General features: G+C 35.7%; 1 protein-coding gene and 1 long non-coding RNA gene across 8 annotated transcripts in view; one reads left to right on the forward strand and one right to left on the reverse strand.

Annotated features, from left to right (window-relative positions):
• Window positions 1–867: 867 nt before the first annotated feature.
• On the reverse strand, window positions 868–22,580 carry Slc35b3 (solute carrier family 35 member B3). Of its 7 annotated transcripts, XM_004847713.4 has the most exons (11): window positions 22,424–22,580; window positions 17,161–17,454; window positions 14,794–14,915; window positions 11,187–11,341; window positions 9,530–9,637; window positions 6,753–6,850; window positions 4,750–4,842; window positions 4,230–4,341; window positions 2,605–2,674; window positions 2,329–2,427; window positions 868–1,498 (listed from the first exon to the last, which is right to left on the reverse strand). In XM_004847713.4, the coding sequence occupies exons 1-10, from the start codon at window positions 22,502–22,504 to the stop codon at window positions 2,367–2,369; spliced, it is 1,194 nt and encodes a 397-aa protein (XP_004847770.1). In that variant the 5' UTR covers window positions 22,505–22,580; the 3' UTR covers window positions 868–1,498; window positions 2,329–2,366. The 7 variants fall into 7 exon arrangements, with proteins under 7 accessions (XP_004847770.1, XP_004847768.1, XP_004847767.1 ...); XM_004847711.3 differs by lacking the exon at window positions 2,329–2,427 and having other exon boundaries at window positions 6,753–6,817; XM_004847710.3 differs by lacking the exon at window positions 2,329–2,427.
• A 19-nt stretch (window positions 22,581–22,599) lies between these two features.
• Window positions 22,600–24,684, forward strand: part of LOC110349779 (uncharacterized) — a 168,258-nt gene continuing 166,173 nt past the window's right edge. Inside the window, exon 1 of the long non-coding RNA XR_002396024.2 lies at window positions 22,600–23,190. This is a non-coding gene — a long non-coding RNA (uncharacterized LOC110349779). The remainder of the gene's footprint in view (window positions 23,191–24,684) is intronic.

Here is a 24,684-nt window from a genome sequence, read left to right on the forward strand (position 1 = left end):
TGGAACTTTAAGAATGAGACTAAATACTTCTATTATCACATAATATAGAAGCATCTCGAATAGCACAGTTATTAAGACTCTGACCACTGTCATTTATATTGAAAATGAAGATTAATAAGATTTTTAAAAATATAGTGGGAGCAATTCCAAAAATCACTACTAAGAAGGAGGTTTTAAATCTTTACCAGTTTAGACTGAAAACTACATAAGCAGTTTTGCTATGGTCTGAATGTGTATCCTCCCTCGCCATTCATCTGTGGGTGACAGTATTAGCGGGTGGCCTCTGCGAGATGATGAGGTAAAACTCTCCTGAATGGGGTTAGGACCCAGCACATGAGGACACAGCAAGCAATGCTCGTCAGTTCCCACCCTGGCCAGCACCCTCATCTTAGACTTCCTAGCATCCAGAACCATGAGAAAAAAATGGTTGTAAAGTATCCAGTTTATGGTATTTTACTGTAACAGCCTGAATGGATCGAGAGAAAATATTGTCTAAATAAATCTCTTGTTAAGTTTATCCTACTTCATCTTCAAACTTCCAAACTGAATTTCACTTTTGTAAGAAAAACTAGGGTATTATTTGATAATAATTTAAGGCATCAATTACTTTCTCTTCAATTAGAAAAATCCAAATCATTACCCTTTCAGTACTTCTTCTGTAATCAGTAGCAAATTATTCTTGTGATGTCCACTTACTTGGTGCAAGACAGTAATGGCTTTTACTGTCGTGCGTACACTCTACATAAAACTTAAGCTGTATTTTTCCCAGAATATTTTCCTATTATGAGAACAAAACTTAAGTTTTAAAGCACATATTAAGCTTACTCCAATGTCCACCTCCCTCTATAATACAATTCTATTAACACATTCTTTAAAAATATCACAGGATAATTTTATTTATAATGAATATTCTTCTCTCCAGACTTCAATCATCAACTTGCTCTTATAACAGAGAATCAATGTAAATAACACCACCAAAATGGAATGAAGATAAAACAATGTGTTGTTGCATATCAGCATCTTTGATATGTCATACTGACATCCAACTGGTCTTGTAACATGGTCCACTGTTAGTGAAATTCTCAGGAAGCTGCTAGGACGACCTTTCACGTTGACGTTTACTAGCAGCTATGCTAGATGCAGCTCTCGAGTGCTTTCAAAGCCAAAGAGTAAAACAAGTGCTCTGAAGAAAGGCTGATGGCACAAAACCACTTCACATGTAATCCAGCCACAAATGGACAGCACGCCTTCAGGTCCCTTGGTTTGGATCACACTCTTTTGAAAAGTTAATCAATGAAAGATTTTTCCCTTAAAATTTATTATTTTTTAAAGAGGACAAATCAGTGCTTACACCGTTTGTGCCAACGTCCTTGCCTTTCTCGATTCTGCTGCCTTGTTTATCAGATCAAACGGTGACGGCAGTCTTATTTTATCCATATTCTTGCTATACACATTGAGAAATATGCCAAGGACAACTAACAAGCCAGCCCACACATACCTATAAGAAAAATGGAAGAAAATTACCAAAATTAACAAGGTAACAGTTTATTGTTCACAGAATTTATGATCAATTCATAGTAATAAAAAAATAGGATAAAATTTTGCTATTAGAGAACCAAACATTATTAAAGTAAAAATAGTATTCTTTGGTCAGATTAGATAGAAGATAACTTCATATCTTTTATGTTGAATATATATATAGAAAATGTGTTTTACAAAATATTACAGAAAACGAGGTTCATTTACACTTTGAGAATAATAGTATACGCTAAGTCCAACCCCCACCAAAGACCTGAAACAATGGCTAAGTAAATGCACCACAGGCCATCCTGGGAATTCAACTTACAGTCAGTGAGTTATCCCTTTTGGGTGGAACATAAAAGGATAAAAAAGGATGAGGCATCCCTCAGGGAGCAGGCCAATCATTGCAATTTAATTACTATAACATATACCTCGCTCATGTAGAAATTAATTTGTAGACAACCAATGATCTACAACACAGTAATAAAAATTTTATTGCTACCTGACCTATATATTGCTAAGTTTAGGTTTGAAACTTCATAATTATCAATCAACGTAAGTTTAAATAATGTCAACTTCAAACATCAGACAGTTCTGAAAAGAGTAAATGCTTTTACAAAAAGTCAAAACCAAAATGAAGTCAGTAGGTCACAACTCACAGAATACTTCCTTACTGCAAATCCTTTGTGGAAAGTGGCCACATATAAACAGATAGTATTCAAAGCATGTCCTGTAAACATATAACTAATATATTTGCACCCAAGCAAGGGCGAGTTCCTTATTCTCAATAGCTTACATGTCACTTACATTTATTCCTATTGGAAACATCATTCTGGTTACGCACTTTAAATATCGAAAACAGTAAGCTCAAGATGGCAAATTATAAACATTTCCCAGACAGAAGACCTATCAATAGATATAAGGTCAAGATAAATAGGATTCTTATAGAGCAACAGGGAAAAATACACCTTAATTTACATAAAAATTAACACATTGCAAAAAGTAAATGTTGAAAATAAGGCTGTTTAAGGGGAAATGGGAAATAGTATCTAAAAATTAAGAAATGAATTAAATATTACTTACTGAAATGTGAAAGGTTTAGCAAAGAATATAAATGAAAGAACAATGGTCATTGCTTTTCTTCCTGTTGTCACTGTAGGGGCAAAAAACTGGTTTAGAATGTGCTTACTTCCTTAGTAATATTTTGGAAATCATTTCTTCGCTAAATATTTTCAGCCAACTATATGCCAGATAACCTATGTGAGGTGCTAGGAACAACAAAAGTAAAAACCAACTACCAATCAACACTAACGGTTCCTGCTGCTGCACAGTTTATAGTTTTACCTTATTCATCTGTATTCATCTGTATATCCCCAGGCTCTACAGTTCCAGGCACTTAATACGCAATGCGTGAATAAATGAACACTAAATGAACAAGTGGTTCTGGAAATGTGTTAGGGCCTGATTCCAAATATCAGTTTTAAGTAGAAGAGCACCTATTTTCAGCTGGGCATACCTTCCTTCTAGCCCCTCCTACAGGTGACTAGGTTGTGTCCAGTGGCCTGTGAGCAGTAGCGCTGTTTCTAGGAGTGTGGCTTTTTAGGAGGTTTCCAGAAAGAGAAAGGTTAATGTCCTCTTCTCCCACTCCATCCCACTGCCTGGCAGGAGGGGGAAGTTAGCACTGGAGGAAGGAGGAGCCTGGGCAGGTGGCAGAATAGCATAATGGGAAGGACACACAGTCTTGCTGGAATCTTGACTCTAGGTGATCAGCAGACAAGTCACTTAACCTCCCCATACCTCAGCTTACCCATGTGTAAAATGGAACAGTACAGTGCCTACTTTTTAACACTGTGGTAGGATTAAAATGATTAATATACATAAAATATCCAGAGTGGCTTTTGGTACATAATAAGGGCTATGTATGTATTGGTATTATTATTACCACCTCTGGCTTTCTTTTACAGGAGTGAGGAAAAAACCCCAAACACACGCACACACAAACCCATCTACACTGTCGAGACAAGGGCAACATCCTCCAGTTCTAGGAAGTGACACAGCACAGCCAGCCATGGGGGTTCCGCCTGCGCTGTTGTACACTCCTGCAAAGCCAAACAAGTACAACTTTCACTCCTGTAGAGTGCCGAGCAAAGTCCCTGCCCAGAGCAAGGGCACGCTTATCACCAGGGAAGAGTGAAGCTAATCTGGTGGCTGTCCTAAAAAGTGCATGAAATGAGAAGTCCAAAAAGCTTTGTTTAAAATGCACCTGTCACACTCTAGAAGCAAGATAACTGGAACAGTAATAAACTAAAAGTATGTAAAGGCAGCACTTTCTTTGAAGGCATTCATCCCATTGTTCTTGAACAGCAAGTTCTTCTAATGTATTTCAAGACTGACATTTGACCTTAAAATCAAACCTTTAAGACTGAGGGTGCAGCTCAGTGATAGATCACTTCGCTAGCATGCGTGAGGCCCTAGGTTTGATTTCTAGCAACAATTAAAAAAAAAAGTTTAAAACTTCAAAACAGAAAATTAAAATAGAACATCACTTTCTGTAGAGTTTTAAAAAAACACCAGAAGCCAAAGAATAAACTGGTAAAATATAATTTTCTTTTTAATGAAGAGAGAGTATTGCTCTTATCTTTTGGAAAAGATCATCAGAGAAAATGCAAATACCTATTTCATAATCTAAGCAAGTAAATCCCTCCTACCTGTTACAGCAAGAAGTGCACCAAAAATTTTTATCAATGCCAGGACAAAAGAGATTCCAAAGTACCCAGTGAGGGAAAAAAGGAATGCGTAACCGTAGGTCCGAATTGGATTCTGCAACAAATAAAAAAGCTTGTTAGATGAATACAAAACAAACCCTGAGGTATTATAAATGAAATAAAACCACAGATTTTAATCAACTTCTTGAGCAATAATAAGCCATTCAACAACACAGTCAAGCAAAACTATTTAGTTTTGATTTAATGGAAAAATAATGATGTTAAAAACCCTCCACTTCTATATCATGAATCACTTAAAAATTAACTTAGGGTAGAGCAAGGATAAAATAAATTTAAATATCAATCATTTCATTTCTGAAATAATTTCTGATCTGCAGTATTATATTTGTGGAGTTATCAAATTATATCAACAATAGCCTTTTTTCAACCAGGGAAATTAGAAACATAGAGAAAACTATTTAATGGAAGATGTTTATTGAAAAAAAATGCTTTTAACATTTACCTTTGAACAAAATGTCACTGCAGGGCCTAATCCACTAGTGCATGTCAATCCCAATAAAATGTACACGAAACCGATTGAATATGAGTACAAAACCTAGAGTAGAAAAAATAAAGTGTATAAAAGTACTATCAGATCATAAGTGGAAAGCTGAGAGCTTTAATTCATCTACTCAAATAAGTTCATAGAATGAAATAGTTTTCCAGTAAAATCATCATTTCCATACGGCCTAACTTTCTGGAAATGAAGGTTGATTCTAATAGTTTATAAGTCGATTCCTTATTTTAGGTACCAAATAACAGCAATATGGGTCTTATAATATGCTTACATAATTATTCACTTCTTGTCGGACTTAATTATTGAATTCGAACCAGATTTTAATGTCAGCATTTGAAAAATGTATACAAGCAAAAGGAAACTCTTAGAAACTACTTATAAAACATAGAACTCCTAAATACTAAGTTTGCGAAAGAAATTGAAGTATAATGAAAATCAGAAGTCTATGGCACATATCTATTGCTTTATTTCCCCATTTCCCTACCACCCTTTGTACTCCAGTTCATTACAGGGCTCGTCAGTCAACATTGTTAGTGGCAGCAACAGCAGCATCTAACTCGAACACCTGCTGCGGGCTAGGTACTGTGCGTCAGCTGTGGATTTCTAACAACCAACCTATGAGATAACTGTTCTGCTCCCATGTTCATTAACCAGTTTTCAAATGAAGAAACTAAAATGCAGAGTTGAGAGTAGTAAAGCTAGGGCATGAACTGAGGCTAGCTTTTTCAGAGCCTACCATCTTAAGTATCACAGTACATTAACTTCCTGATCACAAGCAATTCTTTACTTCTCTCTGAGGCCACCCTTGTCTGATCTAGAAGAGTAGTGATGATGCTCAAGAAAATTCCTATCAAGATTAAAGTCCCCATGTCACTAGGGTTTTACTTAGGACACCTCACTCTGTGCTGAGGAAGCAACAGGGAGGAATGTACCCACATGTCCTTAATGCCATACCCAGCAAGGGGTTGGTTATAAAACTAATGTAAACACACGCATGCACACACACACGCACACACACACATACACACTCTTACATAGAGAAAAGATGCTATTTTAAATAAGAAATGTGTGGATTCACTTGAAGAAAACTTTAAATTCTAATAGACATCAAAAAGAAAAACACTTGAAGAAAAGGAAAGCCATACCTTATTCTTGGACTGAAAGAATCAAGTGTATAGATGCCATCTCCCTAAATTAATTTATAATTCAATGCCATACCAATCACAATACCAATGAGATTTCTACTGTATTTGGGGGTATGAGCATCAAGAATAACTACTGGTAGTAATATTCTGAAAAAGAAAAGGACAATGGTGGCTAGTCCTAACAGATGGTAAATGTATGATAAAACTGCTGTTGTTATATGTACTGGTGCAGAAATAAATTCAAAAGAATTCAATTCCGAACACTACAGTAGAATGTGATATAAGAAAGGAAGCATGTAAAATAAGCTGGAAAAGTAGATTATTCAATAAATGTTATTGGGACAAATGGGTGCCATATGGAAGGCACTTTTTTTTTCTTTTTTCTTAATTTTGGATTGGAGTAAGTATGGGTGAAATCTGTAAACTCAAGAGGTGGGAAAGACTTTCGACCATGATATGTAGCCAGAAGCTATGAAGGAAAAGATGAATTGGACAACATGAAAATCATAAATCTCTATATGGAAAATAACACCAAATACAAAGAGAGGAGGAAATGACGTAACAAAGAATTTTTTCATAGATAAAAATCTATAAATCAATGAGAAAAAAATCAATCAAATATCAAGAAAATTATTAGGAATGGAAGTGGCAGTTTCTCCTTTTACTTTCCCGTAACACTTGAATGTATTACTTTAATGAGAATAATGATAACCTACTTTTTGCTACTGTAATTATTTTATAAAATTAGGCACATCACCATTTTTTTGTCTGTCTGATATGAAGAAAAAGCATGAGAGTATTTACCATTTCGGAATTAGAAGCGTTATGCAGTTTCATAGCTTTCTCTTGTACATTTCCAATGACAGCATCTGCACACAGTGCCAGGGAAATAAGCATCACACCTTCAAGAAGGCACAGAGAAACGGTGTCCTTATTTAAGCCTATGGACTATAATCAAGCTCCATAAGACGTTTAAATGGTCTGAACAAGAAAAGCAGATCTTCAACCGCATTTGTTCCATGATGCTGACTATTCTTACCCACAGCCAGTGGCAATGAGCACACAGGTGATGATATTAAAACAAACAGAAGCTAACACTAATAAAATGAAATGCTGTCACCATCATGCCACTTTTACCCTACATTATATATCTGAGAAAAATACATTAAACAGTAGAGAATAAGTTCTTAGAAGAATCTAATGGGATTCCGAGCTAGTCAGCCAGGTGGGGAAAACAAAACAAAACAGAGGACAAGGAAGAAAGTCACGAAAAAGCTCTATTACTAGAATGTTTGATTTAAAACCATAAACATGCAGATGGCTGCTCAAGTCTTTTTTTGGCTACTGAGTAGAAGTCTACACTTTCTCTTTCTTCAGTATAAACCATACTGATAATACACATTATCTATGTTTTCCAAGTTGTTTTTGTTTAAAGTTGCACCAAAAACCTAGGAACAGGAGTGCAGAATCCTTTGCATTTAAATGAGTTCCTTCAATTTTCAGTTGTTTCATCTCGACACATAATTCAATAGTGATATATCGATCTGTCAACCAAATTGTTTCAATTAACTCAGTTTTTACAGAAACAATTTTTTATATTAACTTTTGAACAGTTTGACAACATTAAGTTATCACACAATTGCATAAACAAACGCGGGAGCCAACACACTGCTTCCTGCAAAGACAGAGCGTGCTGTGCACCCGAGAACAGGTACTATAGGGACCAAGTGGTCGGGATGTCTGCTCATCTGTCACTGCACTTCACAGGAAGAGCAAACCACCTGTGCATCTGATGCATTTACAGAAGTTTTCTCTTTTTTCTTAAGCTTTAAGTGATCATCGAGAGCAAAGAATAGTGTATGCCCACATATGTATGTCCCTCCGTCAATTAAGAATTTTCAAGTTTTCATGGCTATTCGTCAACTTGGTTTTTAAAATTATTTTCTATTATCTATTATCTATTTATTGCCTAATCATGTACTTTTATTCACCAAACTTGACTCTGAATGCTCTTTTTCTTGTTTCAAATAATGTCTCTATCCTCAAAAGAAAAAGTCATGTCATGTTTGAAGATCCTTAAAGGAACATCCTAACTGTTGAAAGGGAGTTCAAAAATATTTCAAATCTTTTCAACAATGAAAACAGCAGGGAAGCACCAAAATTGTATCCTAAGAAGAATATTTTAAAGGGAACATTTATTTAGGTAAGTGTGGATAAATAGTTTATACATTCAAAGTGTTATGTATGTCTCTAATCACTGCTTTAATATCATTTGGAATAACAGAACAAAGGAGGAGAGTATGGGTAGGTGCTTATCTAGTATTCTTCATGATTCAGTATGGCTGGGTTCTCATTCTCTTAAATAATATGCCTCTGGATCTCAGAAGAGTGAGGCCTATAGAGCCCCTGGGGTGTCTCTTCTCATTGCTGCCATCCTTGCCACTCCTCCTGCAGATGTGACTTCACACCTGTTACTCCAGTCTCATTCTATCCCCTACTGAGTGACATGTGAGGCATCTTCTAATTGTTTGGTTTTATTGGCAAAGTTTAACGGGGTCTGGCAATTTATTCATGGTTATATTTCAAAGAAAATCAAAGAATTTGAATCTATATCTCTCCTTGCAAATCCAGTGCCTTCTCTAAAATTGCGCTGCTGCTTCATTAAGTCAATTCTCTCTGTTTTCAAGTATCGTTTTTTAATAGTCTGACATGTGAGGATGAAGCGTTCCTAAAAATTCCAGACCATGCCAGAAACAGCTGAAAGCACAGCATAAGTTTTCTCCAAAACCAAGCAGGGCGTGCCTGCACTCTAGTTTGAAGAGTGGGAGGTCCTACGAGACTCTTGTGGATATTAAAGGGCTGCTCCAGGAGGCAGGACTGATTATATTCAAATTCGGTAACTCAGCAAGGTTAACCAGGTGAGTAAGGAAGGCTGACTGACAACTGATAAGACAGGAATCTTAGGAGGGACAGTGAAACTAATATAAATGAAATTTTTTTCATTATCTAATGGTTTAGTTTTTTTCTCACAAATAATCGCGCTTTGTATTTGCTGATATTACATTATTATTACTATTATTATGTTTTCCCAGACTTTCTTTGAAGATCTAGATACTTTTAATACTATTTCTGTAAGATTAAGAGACTGGATGACACTAATTTAATCTTATTGGTAAAATGCTCTCAATCATTTAGAATGATAACACTCTACATGTAGTATGTATCAAAAGTACTCCTAAATATACAAGTTTCAAAGCTTATTTTTAAAAATGAGAATAAAGCCAATTATTACTGACTCCCCGATAACCCATTTTTACACTTCCAATTCAACTCATGAAAAGTTAATCATGTAGTTGGTAAAGATTTTGACTAGACAGCCTCCTGTCATTCTGGTACAAGGGTACTAAAAAATGTCGTATTTCAGGTTGTTTTATTTTTAATAGAACTTACATAGCAACTCCAAAAAACTTTTAGATATGAGAATCACAGATGCCATACTATCAGTTCAAATCCTTAGGAAATTTCAGAAAATCTTACTCTAAAATGTGTATAAAATCTAGGGAGATAAATGGCTTGCTTACCTGTCAGGTCGAAGTTTGGTGCAACTGTGCTGTCAGCAAGAGTGAACCAGATCAGGCCAAGACTCATACAAACCGCAGCAGTCACGTCTACAATATTATACCGCTTTCCTATGAGACACAAAGGTAAGCTTTGCTTCACTATGCAGACAGTGCAGTTCAGCGTTAGACCCATGTGTTTACTCAAGTAGATCAGGGATTTGTTTTTCGTATCTTATGCCAAATGTGAAGAACACTTAGACCAAGGCATGAGATAGTTACAGAAGAGCTTCTGAAGAGTACAATACCAACAGGCACCAACATGGCCTTGTGAGCTGGAAACGAGATCAATTTCATCTGTGGTAAGATGTGTGTAGATGTGTGTAGTCATGCATCACTTAATGACAAGAATACATTTGGAGAAACACGTCTTTAGGTGACCTTGTTGCTGTGCAAAAACCACACAGTATACTTACCAGAGTAAGAGCTATGATGTCACTAGCGATCTATTTTAGGGGACCACGGTCCTATCTATGCGTAGTCTGACCAAAACATCGCTATGCGGTACATGATTGTTTTGGTGGAAACTGACATGAACAACACATATCCACAAGCATTTACAAATTTTGTAGTTAAGTGCAAGGTCCCGAGTTTGATCCCCAGTACCAAAAAAAAAAAAAAAAAAATTTTGTAGTAATAAGTGCTTTTTTCATTTAATGGGTAATAAAAAAAGGCTACAAATTTTCTTATAAGTTTACAAAGGAACTAAAGGGTGATTCTGACTATATAAATACTGCTTAACTATTATATACCATAATAATAACTTTTAAGCAGGTAAGAATTAACTCATTTTACTATGTCTGCATCTTAATGAAATGTAGCATTCCTTTTTGTAAGGAAATGTATGTGCCCACTTAGGGCTCTAAATGTGATTTTTAGTAGGAATTGGGTGAATTTTTTTTTCCATGTGAACCATTATCCTGAAATGATATGTGAAGTTACTGCTGTCCACTTTCATTTTCACAAGTTATTGTGGGAAGGCAACGCATAAAATGACATCAGGCTGTAGAAGAACTTTAGTGACACAAAAACACTTGATTATCGAAACACAAACACTGCTCAAGGCAGTTAATATGAAGAATAAAAACAACTTGTTTCACTACTTGTTACTGTTTATGTCCCCCATTCCTCATATTTCCACGTAGATTATAGCTGAGCTGGAGCTCTAAGATAAAATAAGCCTGAGGGGTTAGTTAAAAAAAAAAGCAGTTCTACTCAGATTAGGCTGTATCTTAATACAAAAATTGCACACTGAGCAATGGAGGTAGTGTGGAGCCCTGAAGGAGAGACTGACAGAACTGGAAAAGCAAACTTTGAAGGGTGGGACTTTTGAGTTCGGACTTCAATATGTGAATACTGAACTGGCAGAAATGTGTTAAAATGCTAAATAAAATAACATACTAATTTCTTCCCCCTCACCCCCAAGTCCAAATTATTGATCCTGAGGAATATCAGATAAATGTCAAGGTTTTTACAATACCTTTTAGTATTATGTAATAGAATTGTCATAATGTCTAGAAAGCTCACTTAAAATATTGTAGATGTTTAGTTTCTCCTAATGCTAGATGCCATAAAATACCCTATTTGTTTCAAGTAGTATGGAAATATATCATTACTATACCTTGGATAAAAACTCCTCCTACCATAACAGGAATCAGTTTGCAGCACTTGAAGATGACTTGGGTAGGGTAATTCAGGTAGCCCAAGGAAGTGTTTGATAGCCCCATAGTACCCACAGTTAGAAAAGCTATTGTCATGTAGGTTTTTCCTGGTATTCTGTAAAAGACAATTTTTAAAATCTTCATTTTGGGACCTGATTCATAATGCTTTAAAATAGTATTTACCATGCATAAATGTTGAATTCCTTTTCTAATTTTTACTTGCCGTTTCTAGAAATATCAGTAAAAATATCACTATTCTTAAAGCTGCAACACTGTTCAAAAGAATGTTGCTGAAAATAACAATTTACTTTTATTTAATCAATCATAAAACAGGTCTCTAACTATATGAAAATATATTAAGAGAGTTACTGAGATTCTTACTGAAGGTATACACGCTGATGAAAGAATTAACAGCAGTTCTAGCTATAGATAAAAATCATCTTGACTAAGTTTAGGAAAAAGATCTTGTTTTAAAGTAATGGGAAAAAGCACCTCATAACTGACTTTTTAAAACCATTTTAAATGTTTAAATTGCTCCTAATGTTTCCACCTAGCATCAGGAAATACATCTATCCCTTCTAGTAGAATAACCTAAAAGTTTCTCCAGAAAAAGTACATGGGCTTTAAAACTCTAGACATGATTATTATTACCACAATCTTACAAATCACTTCTCTGCATACAATGCTGAAATAATCAACTTTATGGTGAAGTATCTGTCTCTCTCCTCATAAACTCAAATCTTTTAACTCTGGCACTATCTGGACTTCATTAAGGAGATTCTCTATTTGGCAGCTTTAGAATTTTGAGCCAGTGTAAGCATATGCTCATTTTGACTGATATTTAATGGTCTAAAATAGTAATTCTATATTTTGGTGTGCTGAACACAATGAGATACTATTCACATAATTGCGTATGCTATTGTGTACTTTTATATAATTTCCATTTTGGGATTTGTAATGGTGTTTAAAGTAACAAAATTCCTCGGTATCTTTTATACAATTAGATATAAGGTAAAATCTACTGGAAAAATTCAATTCAAGTGCAATATTTACATTTCAGTTTTGAGGACCTTCCACTTAATTGCTAATAAAAAATCCACTGGAAATAACTTGTCCTGCCTGTCTGCAGCTTCAATGCACATGAACATTTTCACACTGTCCTCATCAGTGAAGGACAACAGCATACCTGACCACAGTTAAAGATAAACTGCAGACACTGGTGGTCAGAAAGTAAAAATTCAAGTCCACAGAATTACAAGAAATCATTAGAAAGCAGCACAGTACAGGCAGAAAGAAAATGAGGCTGAAACTCAGGGAACCTAAATTCAAAGATTCCACCTGAGAGCAGCTTGCTAATGTGATCTCATAAAACTCTCAGCACTCCTTTAGGTCTTTGTTTTTCTTGGTACAATGAGAAGGTTGGGTTTTTATCAGCTTGCCTCCAGGTTTCTCACTGTTTCTCTTTTATTTAATATCTCATTTGTTTATTACTTTTTTCAGAATAATGGGGAAATTATAATTTAAAAACCCCTTCAAAGCCATTTTGATGGATCTCCTTTATTAAAAAATTAATAAAGTTACAAGGTAATACTTGGTGAACAACAGAAAGTGCCATCAGGTTATTAGAGTTTACATACAATATGTTTCAGCATACATTACCGTTAGCAAGTTAGGACTGAGAAAAGTCAGAAACTTTCCAGAGGTCTTAACAGGCCTAGTAAGAAACAGGCCAAAACCAAAATCCATGTTTTCTAACTTGAAATCCTGTTTTCTTTCCAATGAATCGCTACTTATTTAAACTTATGACAAGACGGGGGAGGGGGTCACTATGCAAAAAGCTAACTGAAAGTCTAAAGAGCAACACCACTTAAGTAAATTCAGAAATGAGTATGTATTAAAAAAGGAATCCGAGATTGGGCATATTTTCATTATAACAAAATTTTAATATGACTTAGAAAGAATAGGTTTTGATTCATAATTACATTTAAGTCTATAAATTCTCCCAAATTCTTTCACCTATATTTAAATCAAACACAAATTATTTCATTTTAAAATATGCTGTGATCATATGTGGAAAAAAGGTTGGGATAAGCACAGCCCACTGCTCCCCACCTCATCTGAGTAGCAGCTTGAGTAACAGGTGGTACAGCATCACCTCACCAAGACAGCACTAGTGCCTTATCTTAGCAGCAATCAGAGGCCCAGTAGTTTGCTTGGTAATGAATCAGGTTTCCTATGTAACAGTCCTGACAGATATATTTATTACTTTTTATTCTATCACCCATGGATATAACTTGTCGTTTTAAAGTATGAAAATGATATTCTCGATTCAAATATTTTCTACATAATGGCTAAAATAAAGTATTGGCAATAAAGTGCGAGAAGCAAAATTAGATCCATGAAGAAACGTGTTACAGATTCCTTATTCCAGGAAGAAGAATCTTGCACCATAGATCTGAATGATTAAAATTGTAGAATTACCTTCATTCAAAGTTCAAAACCATTTTATGTAGAAAAGTAAGAATCTGTGAAAAATTGCTTTTAAGGAATAAATAGTTACATATAAGAAGACAATGTCACTACTATAGTCTTTATTATATTTTAACTGCCCCATATACATGCAGCAGTCTCCAGCATTTTGGCTGCAGGGACCCATCTGGAAGACAATGTTTGCATGGGGACAAGGCAGGATGAGGATGGAATTGTTTTGGGATGATTCCTCACAAGCGAGTGCAGTTCACAGTGGGGTTCATGGTCCCATGAGGACCTAATGCCAGAGCTGACCTGACACGAAGCAGAGCTCGGGCTGCAACACAGGGAATGGGAGTGGCTGTAAGGACAGAGGAGGCTTTGCCTGCCCGCTCCCCTCTCACCTCCTGCTTCCTAACAGGGAATGCTGCACTCGGGTATGATACGTTAGGATGACTACACTTGCTACATTCACCAAAACTTAGGTTCAAATTCCTAATCACTTCCTGTTTATAAACAAAGACCATGCCATAAAAAATGCCATGAGACATTTTTTGAATCTAGATGGTTGTTAATTTAAGAGATATTATCAAATGAATACTTTCGATTTTAATAAAAATAAATGAAATGCATTTCTCTAATGTTTATGAATGCAGAGCTCAGCTATTGAACATTTCCTGATAATGTTAGTTGGATAAATGCCATAAAACATAAGCTTCACATTTAAAAAAAAAACACCATAAAAAGAGATACTGATTATTTCACTTCAGCATTTTGATGTTAGCTGCACTCTTTCAATAGCCGCACTTACTTTAGTGAAGTTTATAAAAACATATGCATATCTGAATACTTTCTCATGTTTTAAGAACATATACTTTACCATAAGTTGAGCCTTTTTTCTTATAACATCACACTTTGAGACCTTGCGTTTTTCAGTGTATAAACATTATTATTGTTGATTTATGCTCATAAAGAGGTCATTAGATATATTAGGAAATGTAAATTTTATGCATATTCAGCATGGTAAAAAGTTGTTTAAAAAGATGTAACTAATACTAGTAAACTTAACTAACAAAAAACACCAAACAAACGACATACCTTCTCCTTTTGTCCTGAATAAGTTGAAGTTCTATTAGGCCAAATATGGAGTAAAATGCAAACTGCACTAAAGTAAGGTACCAGCCATAGGGCTTAAAACCTTCCATTGAAAATATTAATTCCTGCCAAGACACATAAACACTGTTAATTAAGTTCAAAGGGGCAGACCAACTTCCTCACAGTAAATTCTTACACACACAACACCTTAGAGGAAACCCAGCCACACTGACACCAATACAAATCAAGTCACGAGGCCTCTTATAGGTAACTTTAGAGAGGTTAGAGGTCCTCCCCAAAGAACTGACACTAGATACCCAGGTATAAAAATCAACACAAATTAACTATAAAGCAACACTACCTATGCTTTCTTATTTAAAAAAATAGAGACCAAAATTGAAAGATTTGCTAAAAACGAAAAAGGTGGCTTATTCAAACTGATACAAAGAGCATATTTTATTAGAAGTCGGACATCTCAGGCATGTTTTTCTGTAGAACACAGTCAGTTCATATAATAATGTTAGTTTTCAAAAATCTTGTACCATAGATTATATATCATCTATCTTTTTTTTTTTTTGGTACTGGGGATCGAACTCAGGACCTCTGCTTGTGAGGCAGGCGGCAGAACCACTGAGCTAAATCCCTGGCCCTCATAGATTATATAAAACTCTTCCTTATATAGAGAATGCTTAATTTGCCTAAAAATAGTATTTTATTATTAAGTAACATTCATATCAATTATTAAGTCATTTTAAACAAGTTATTAAGAAATATTCTAATAAAGATATCTGGATTAATAATTGAATAAAATAAACTTTTTACCTTGTAAGTGTGTGGGCATGTATATATCACTTATATTATCAAACCCCAACCATTTCCTCAGAACTATTTTCATATGTGATTATACATAAGAGTTAGTAGCAATGTCAGTTTTCACATGGTGAAAGTGATAAAGCTACAAACAGTAGTCTAGCAACGTATCCAATTTGAAATAAAACTTCACACATCCTAGTTCTAAAGTAAAATATCTAATCATTAATCAAACAGAAAAAAATATGCTATATCTAATGAGATTCAGAGGTTACATTTCTAATTCATTTTCCTTTGCTACGTTTACTGAAGGAAAAAAATATTTCTGAACAAAAAATTTCAATCTCTGTCTAATCATTATTCATTGTGATATCTTATATATTATATTATCTTCCAGTGGGAAATGAATTATGAATATTAATATTTTAAAATCATGCTTTTGTTTTACGTTAATATTCTACATGACATTTTTATACGTTAGCTAAAAAAAAAGCTGCAATTCTACCACCTTTATATTTACCTTTATTATTCATCTCTATAAAACAATGAAAAAAAAGAGTAAGGTTTTTAAGATCATCCTAACTTCTCAGAATATTGGAAATATTACATTAATATTTCTATTAATGAATATCAGAAATATTATGTTTTAAGAAAATGCATCATTTTACTTTTCTTGAATTTACAAAGGTTCTCTCATGCAATTGTATAAAAAAGCTAAGTGCTAATACTTGAAGATACTTAAATGGCCAGTAATAACATTAGTCGCCATTCAAATATTCCTGTTTACACTAGATTCTATCTTCATTCAGCCTGAAGGTCAAGATTTGCTGCTGGCCCAATTTATAAAACTATCACAATATACAATGGAAATAGACAAACTGTTGTGTTAGAAATGTTTTGCAGGGGCCAGGGATGTAACTCAGTGGCACTGCACCTGCCTGGCAAGCACAAGGTCCTGAGTTTGATCCCTGGTACCGGAAAGGAAAACAAACAAGAAAAAGAAATGTTTTGCACAAACAAAAAATCAGAGAAAACAGATTCTGGCAAAGCTAGACAGAAAGAGAAAACCAGTTAAGAATGAAAATACAATAGATAAAAATGAATAAAAAAAGAGTGATTCAGATTATTACACTATTAAAAAGATACCTTTTGAGAAACATAAAATATCCTGATATATTTTTGTAAAAATGGCCTTTTATTATTAAGCTCTAAGACACAAGAGTACACTGTGCTATCACTAGATTGCATTGGAAAATTATATTCCCAGACACTAGTTAATATTTGAATAATTCTTTCTTTTAAACTATAACACATTTGCAATGTAAAACATTTAAACATTCATTTTCATTAATTTTGCAAGACCATCTCAAATGCCCTTATTCTCCACTTAAAATTTAACTCTGAAATTTTGATCTTTGTTTTCAGTAAGCTTACTTTTAAGAAACCTCGTCTTTACTCTATAACTCCAACATATAAACACTGGCATCCTATAGGAAGTGCCTATAGTGGCATTAAATACTATCAGTAATTAACATATGACAAACAACAACTATCTTTTACCTGTAAATATCCATAAATTAGGTAAAATACAAAAACTCCAGCAACACATATGAAAAATTGAGTAAGTTTGTTAAATTTGCTGAGATTTACGCCAAGTACTACAATGTCATCAATTGACTTGATGTGTGGTGACATTGTTTGGGTTTTGGATGGCACACTGATAGAGATATATTTCCTGGAGTTGTTGAACTTGAGATCCATTGCTCTTATTTTGCTGCATTCAGGGCTTCCAAAGTTATCTTTGTTGGTTTCTTCTTTTTTGTTCAGTCTTTCTTTTGCTAGCTGAGCCAAGTTCTACAGAAGAAAATAAGCAATTAAGATAAAATGTTTAGATTCTAAAGTATCATGCTTTAAATAATAATCTAAACTTTACTTTAAACTTATACAGATAAAGCTGATTGTCTGTATATTAGTATATTATTCCAGCTTCCAAACAACCAACAGTAACTACTTTCCAATTTACCTCTGCCTGATACAGACAGTAATTGGATATGTACATATTTCCACAGCAACAACTCAAAAGCTAACCTAGTATTCATTTCATCAAACAACTAAACATGACATATGCTTTTATATCTAGTAAATATGTAATTTTTAAAGCTCACAATGGTTTATTCATTAAGGTCAATCTTGTAGAGAGTAAAGGCTATGTGATGTTCCCTTAAATACTAAAACAATTATAATATATATTTGCTAGTGATGTTTTAAAAATAAAGCCACATAGCTGTTAAGTTTTGGAAGCTAGATTTTTCAGAGCTATAGAAAGGATAGTATGCTTTAGCAATAGCATCTCTTAGGCTAAAAGAAAACTTTTCCTCCCTCTTTGGAAAAAATCATTTTAATTTTAAAAGTCTTTGAGGAAGAAAAGGCTAGAAAATGTGTCATTCTGTGGAAAAAAATTGTTTTTTTAAATATGAAGGACCCTAGATGACTCAATTTCTCTCTGGATTTATACAAACTGAAAAAATACAAAGGTTAAGCAAAGCCTAAAGAATTATAACAATTAAAGAACAGAACACGCTTATGAAGAAAACATATTTTTCTAGAAAAAACTCAATATTACAATTCCAATGAGAACAAAAAATTTAGACTGTGAGGGCTGAAGCCATAAGAGTAATTTGGAAAGCTTCCCTTTAGAAATCTTTCAAAAGAAATTGTCATATGAAGGCAAAATGGTAGGAATTGTAGTTGTGATTTCTAATTTGCTGATTTACAGAGATTAGGACATAGTAACTCAAATGAGGAGTCAAGCCTCTGAATTTAACTTGTAACTAATAATATTCAGGTACAAAAACATTTGTTTTTTATAACTCCTTTCATATTTCTAAACAAAAATGTGTAGTTTTAAAAAGTTTTGCTGCTTCTTTTCCTCTATTATTTTCCTTTGTTCTTGCTTCCCACACTGTATTTCAATCATTGTTACCTCTAAGACTTTTACACCATCTTGTAGGTCACCACTTTCTTTATAAACAACGCTTTACGTTATCTTTTCTAAGCACTTGATCAGACCTGTGCTTTGAATACAGAAGGAACAAAATCCCTAACAACAATTCCCTATGTATAAGCACCATTTAAATAAACCCAGCAGCACATTGGTTTCTAAGCTTTTCTCTCTCTTTCCCATTTTCTCTTTCCATTTTGGAAATATACCATGAACTTTCAAACACCCTTGTTTTTGGTGCAGCCTTATGTCTTCTTTCTCTGGGTCAGATTTTGAAGTTAAGCTTTAATGTCCCTTCCTCTGTGACACCTTCCCTAACTTCCCCAGCTGGGAGACTACAGAACTTGAAAGGCAAGACTCAGATTCTATTGTCTGATTAACAGAAATTAACTGGTCTCTCTTCAGTAACTCAAATAAGGGGTCAAGGTTCTGAATAAAACTTGGACCTAATAATACTCAGGCATTGAAATATATGTGCCTTTTTATCTGTCAAATACCCTGCACCAATAATCAATGAATCAAACTGAAACTTCCTCTGGGTATTTTCAAACTTCTGCTGGAATCACTCATCCTCTGCTTGGATATGATTTCTGAAATGGACAATGGTGTGGGCTTACTTTATGGGTAAATCTGAAAATCTTGCAGAATATAGAGATTGGGAGAAAAGTGTAAGTAATGATTATATATTTGCACATATGTATAGAATAAAACCAGGAAATCTCTTTTCTGCCTTTATTGGTATTAAAACATTTCTCCAGAAGGCAACTCTTTTACAAAATCACTTTTTTTCTGTGATGTTTGCAATTTAGCAAAACACCAAGCATATTATAATGATTCATTACAATAATGGCTAATATTATAAGAAAGTAGTATGGCATAGTACTTTCTCCATGCTTCGAAATTTAGAGCTGAATTCAAGATTGCTTTTGTTACTAATTAAGGTGTCTTGGTGGAAACTATTTAACCTTTCTGAGCTTTAGGTTCTGCATCTCTAATGAAAAGGAGTTTTAAAAATGAGCCTATCATAGGATTTGTGTTGGGACTATATGAAATAAGTGTAAAAGTGCCTACCATATACTATGACAGCCCATATATGTTATCATTATTGAACTTTTATTTTAGCCTGGTATGGAGTGCTGAAGCTGATGCACCTTTTTGATGTGCTGCTGGAGATATGGACCAGGATTTCCAACCCAGACTTCTCTCCAAATGCTTTCATATCTCAGTGAAGCACCACTGGCACCTCATATTAAAAATATTCAAATAAAAACACATGATTTTCTCCTCTCTCTTTTCTACCTATCTTTTACCCTGTTCAACACAAAATCTGATTATGCTGCACCATTAAGTCCGTATACGTTTAAAACTGACTAATGTCCTAGATTCTCATAGCACATTATATGTATTTTAACAGATAACTATACCACAATGACGTAACTTTTTTGTTTTCATTAAGTACTTCTTCTATAAGTATATGAATTCCATAAGGCAAGAGACAATTCACCTTCTTACGAATTAGCACAGAACAAAAATGTAAGCTATTAAATAAAGGATTCTTTTGTACTCTTGTAAACAGCATTTTTTACTGCCAACTAATATTGCAAATTATGATGTATCTGCATCCACAAGCTGACAGCAGAAAAATACTTAACAGAGCTGGATATGGTGGTGCATGCCTGTAATCTCAGCACTCGAGAGGCTGAGGCGGAGGACTGCCTTGAGTTTGATGCCAACCTGGGCTCCATAGCTCCATAGTGAGTTCAAGGACAGCCTGAACTACACGGTGAGACCATGTCTTCAAAAAAAAAAAAAAAAAAACCCACAAAAAACTTAACAGAAAGACCTGATTAAGGGACTGAAACTGATTCTGCTATTATTATTATTAGGGGTGGGCTAACAATGCAAACTTGTTCGAGCCCAATGATATATGATGCTCATCAAAATCTACAAAGAATAAAGAAATGTTTTATGAAGAGCAAATGTTTTAAAATTGAATTCTCAAAATGGGCATGATTATGCAACAAAAGAAATAAGTCAGTAGAAATAAAATTTTACTCATTTGTTTGCTTTACTTGGAAGATTTGAGTATAGAGTATTTCTAAATTATTCTCCCTCATATGGCCTCTTGTCTAAATGCTAGTTTGAGGATAAAGAATAGCGGTAGCCTGATTTTTAAAAACACCATTTCATCAAGATTGTTCTGTTCCTTCCCACCATTTAACATTGTTACTCCTCCTGATAATCACATGAACTGCAGATCTAGGCCACATGTGGAATTAAATCACTCCAGCACTAGGCTTTCTAAACATGTGTGCCAAAATACCAACTCTCTCTTCTGACTTTCCCACAAAGCATCTGAAATGAACATGGAAATACATTCACTTCCATTGCTTTTCTGAGGTATGAGTACCACAAAACCTGTCGCATAAAGTCCTACATTTAGAATGCAGTTTTGTATTATTAATCACCATATCACTGGCCAGAAAGCATGACTGATGGAGACCTCTGATACTGAGAAACTCTGATCTCTAATGTCTGCCAGCTAATGTCATTTCAAATGCTGATAAGTGATATTAATTATCACTGAGAGAAACAGGGAAAGTCGTTATGGTGCAGGGGAAAAAACTAAACATGGAATTAAAAATAGTTAACAGTTTGCTTTCCTATGAAGTTCACGATAACTCTGAAACTAAAATAGAAATAAATCACAGCTATGAACCACTTCTTCTTACATACAACAGAAGTATTTAACTGGCCTCTTCTTACATACAACACAAGTATTTAACTGTAGTTCTTGAGGTTCAAATAATAGCTAAAATGGAATTAAGGGCAGAATGTCCAGCACATACTGAACATTTAAAAGTTTCAGTGATAATACTGACTTACAATGACCTACTGTGATTTCAGTTTATTTCTCAGTCTAGGCTTTTCCAGTCTAAAAGATTCCTACCACAAAGATAGACCGTGAGAGCAACCTGAAAAAACGCGATTCTATTCATAGTCTGACTAATTCAATGTTACAAATAGAAAGACCTTATTATTATGCCTTGATTAATTGCACTCTATTAATCATGGCCTGTGGCATACGATTATAAAATAGAAAAACAAAATTCTATCTCTTCTTTTTTGTACCTATATTATAACCTACTGTAGAAGGAATGCAAATCCACATTAAAAAAAATTCTGTTGCACCCCAAATCGTTCCCTCTCCTATTTTCAATACCTCTTCAAAAGCAAAAAAAGGGATGGAGGGGATTCAATTGTAAGGACTGGAGGAACCTGCAGACTTTTGGTGACCAACGTAACAGTTTGGTGAGAACAGTCACCTTCCAGGGCAAGACCAACCGACTGGACATCTGAGAACAGTGGAACGCCCTAAGCCAACACAGAATCCGGAAGTCGTTTTTAAACCGCAAATGCAGTCGCGGGGAATCCCGGAGAGTCACAGTTCGCCACAACCGCGAGGACCACCCAAATGACCCCTGAACGTGGCCTCGTCCACTGACCCCACAGATGGGGGCCTGAAAGACATCTCTTTCGGCCAAGGGGGTAAAGGGACGAGAAGCAGGTGCTCTACCCTGGACGCCGTGCGAAGCAGTTTTTCTGCTCTTTAAGAAAGGAAGTCACTCGCTCCTGCCATCCTGGGCTCAAAGGTTTTGGCGGAGGGAGATGGACAGTGTCAAGCATCTCAGGATCCCCAACACTGGAAAGGTGCCGAGGGGACGCCCACCCGAAAGTCGGTATGTCACCTGGAAGAGTGACCCTAGCCGGGTGGCACCGCCAGACCGAGCCTCTCCCCCTCCCCAGGTCCGTCGCCATCACCTCCTCTTCCTCTGCCTCTTCCTCTTCTCTTACTCCTGCACTTTCCACAGCTGCAGTCGCTGCACCGGAAGGTGCTCGCATTGCCGGGGACCGCGCGCCACTTCCGCTTATGTGTCCCGACGCGCGTGCGCAGGCGCGCTGCCCCGCCCCCCTACGGTCTGGAGCCCAAGCCGGCTTGCTCGCTGTTATCTCCTGCGCATGCTCCGTGTGCTCAGGGACGTGAGAGGAGCGCTTGCGTAGAGGATCAAGGCCTGTGATGGTCGCGCTTCAAGAGGGCCAAGCACAGACGGATCAGTGCTCCCAGTGTTCCTAGGTTCAGTACCAGGATACTGCCCATGGGTGCCTAGGAGGGAGGCGACTTCCACGCCAGTGGCCCTGTGCTAAGATTTGAGAATGCGGCCCCGTGGAGAATGTTGGACCCGGAATTAAAAGTCCTTCTTGGACCAATTTGATCCACAGAAGACGAGGCAATACCATGGCCTCTTTGTCTGTTTCCACGTTTTCCTGAGCCCAGCCGCCTTTTCCAGGTCGACACTTGGATTGCTTCTGAAGTTGAAATTCAACTAGTAATTATAGCGACAGCGGTCCTTGGAACATCTCAGAAATGTTACCAATACTGTTTTGACGGTGCCGTTTGTTGTATGGAGCATAAATCCCAAAACTTGAAGGCTAGCCGTCACATCTTAACCTAAACTTTTCCCCAGCGCGGAGGGCAACATCACTAATCACTGAGACACAGTGAAGTAAAAACCAAGATAGAATAAGTGGTGAGTGTTTTTTTAGATAATTCTTAGAGATGGCAAAGCACAAGATTACCATAACGAAGATATATGGAGATAGAACGTGTTTGAGAGCCTGCTTTGGATATCAAGAAAGGGATGAGTTGGCTTAACACAAAGGATAGAATCCATCCAGTTATGTACACCTTTTGAAATTTTACAGGCCTTTTTGGAGAAGGAGAACCATTTGTAGTGAAGGCTGTTGGGTATGAGGGTTCATATTGAAGTAAGGCAGATCGCTCCTACTTTGAGTAGTGATGAGAAAAAATGTCTGGTTTGGCATTTTCATTTAATACCAAATTTGTCAGTCCCGTGCCGTTAGCATTTTGTGAACGATAAAACTGAAAGAGAACTTAAATTTCGTGAAGTCATAGTGGCAGTCTTTCAATGATGCCATATTGTCACTGAATAATGTGGATTTAATACTACTATCAGTTATTTATTATTTATCAAGCCCTTGTTAAGTGGTTAGATGTACAGGTCATAATAATATTCCATAAATTACAGTTAAGAAGTCCCTGCCCTGAAGGAGTTACAGGATACACCTGAGAAGGTAAATGGTAGTATAAAACAAATTACAGTACAAGTCATGTTATAAAGTACCGTCCACTCATGCTTTGTGATCACAGAAGCCTTCAAACAGAGCTTTCTATTTTCCCGGTATTTCTTTTGTAAAACAGCCCCACTCAACTTCTTTTTTTTTTTTTTTTTGGTACCGGGAATTGAACTTGGGTCCTTGCGCTTGCGCAGCAGGCAGCAAAACCACTGAGCTAAATCCCCGGCCCTCAACTTCTGGAGTGAACCATTTAGAATTTGTGACAGCTATGTTACTCCTCTACTCTGAAACATTTAATGACTTACCATTTTACTCGAAAGTTCAAACACATGGCTTATAACTTGTTTTTGATGAGACCATCCAAGCTGGTCTTCAGAGCCCATTTAACCCTCTCCAAGCATACCAAATATGAGTGCTTTTTACCCACTGTCCTTTCTGCTTGGAACACTGCCCTGTTGCATAAATCCACAGAGCTCCCTTCCTAAATTTCTTCCAGTCACTGCTTATATGTAACCTGATTATCCTATCAACAGAATACTTCAATATGTCAAACAATGACATGTAAAATGTGTGAGATACTTTATTTTAGAGTAGATGTTTAGTAAATAGAGATCTCAGTCATTACTACCTATTTACTCTTGTAATAATTTTATGGTAAACAAAATTAAGGACTTTAAATCTTTAATGGGTTTTAAATTTCTAAGAAACTAACAATCCTGTTGTATCCAAAGCTTTTGGTGTCCCAGTTCACATTTTCAGAGGATCACCTCTGATTTTTGATTAGACTGGAGGAGACAGTTTCATATAAGGTTCCATGCATTTCATGCTAATATCTTCTATTGTTTTGACATTACTAGACCTCTGCCTTCTCTCCAGAGGGTCTTCTGACTTTGTAGATGCTATCAGTAGCTTCCTCAGCTCATGCC

Source organism: Heterocephalus glaber, unplaced genomic scaffold (assembly GCF_053883595.1).
Source record: "Heterocephalus glaber isolate CG9 unplaced genomic scaffold, H.glaber_assembly_v1.0 deba00001472, whole genome shotgun sequence".
Taxonomy (NCBI): domain Eukaryota; kingdom Metazoa; phylum Chordata; class Mammalia; order Rodentia; family Bathyergidae; genus Heterocephalus; species Heterocephalus glaber.

Excerpts from the sequence above, each read along its gene's own strand:
- Slc35b3 (XM_004847710.3), bottom strand. The coding sequence starts at position 22,504 with ATGCGAGCACCTTCCGGTGCAGCGACTGCAGCTGTGGAAAGTGCAGGA. Across the intron at positions 9,638-11,186 it reads AGGAGGAGTTTTTATCCAAG|GAAAGCGGTATAATATTGTA; the intron begins GTATAGTAATGA and ends TGTGTCTCATAG. Across the intron at positions 6,851-9,529 it reads ACCAAACTTCGACCTGACAG|GTGTGATGCTTATTTCCCTG; the intron begins GTAAGCAAGCCA and ends GCCTTCTTGAAG.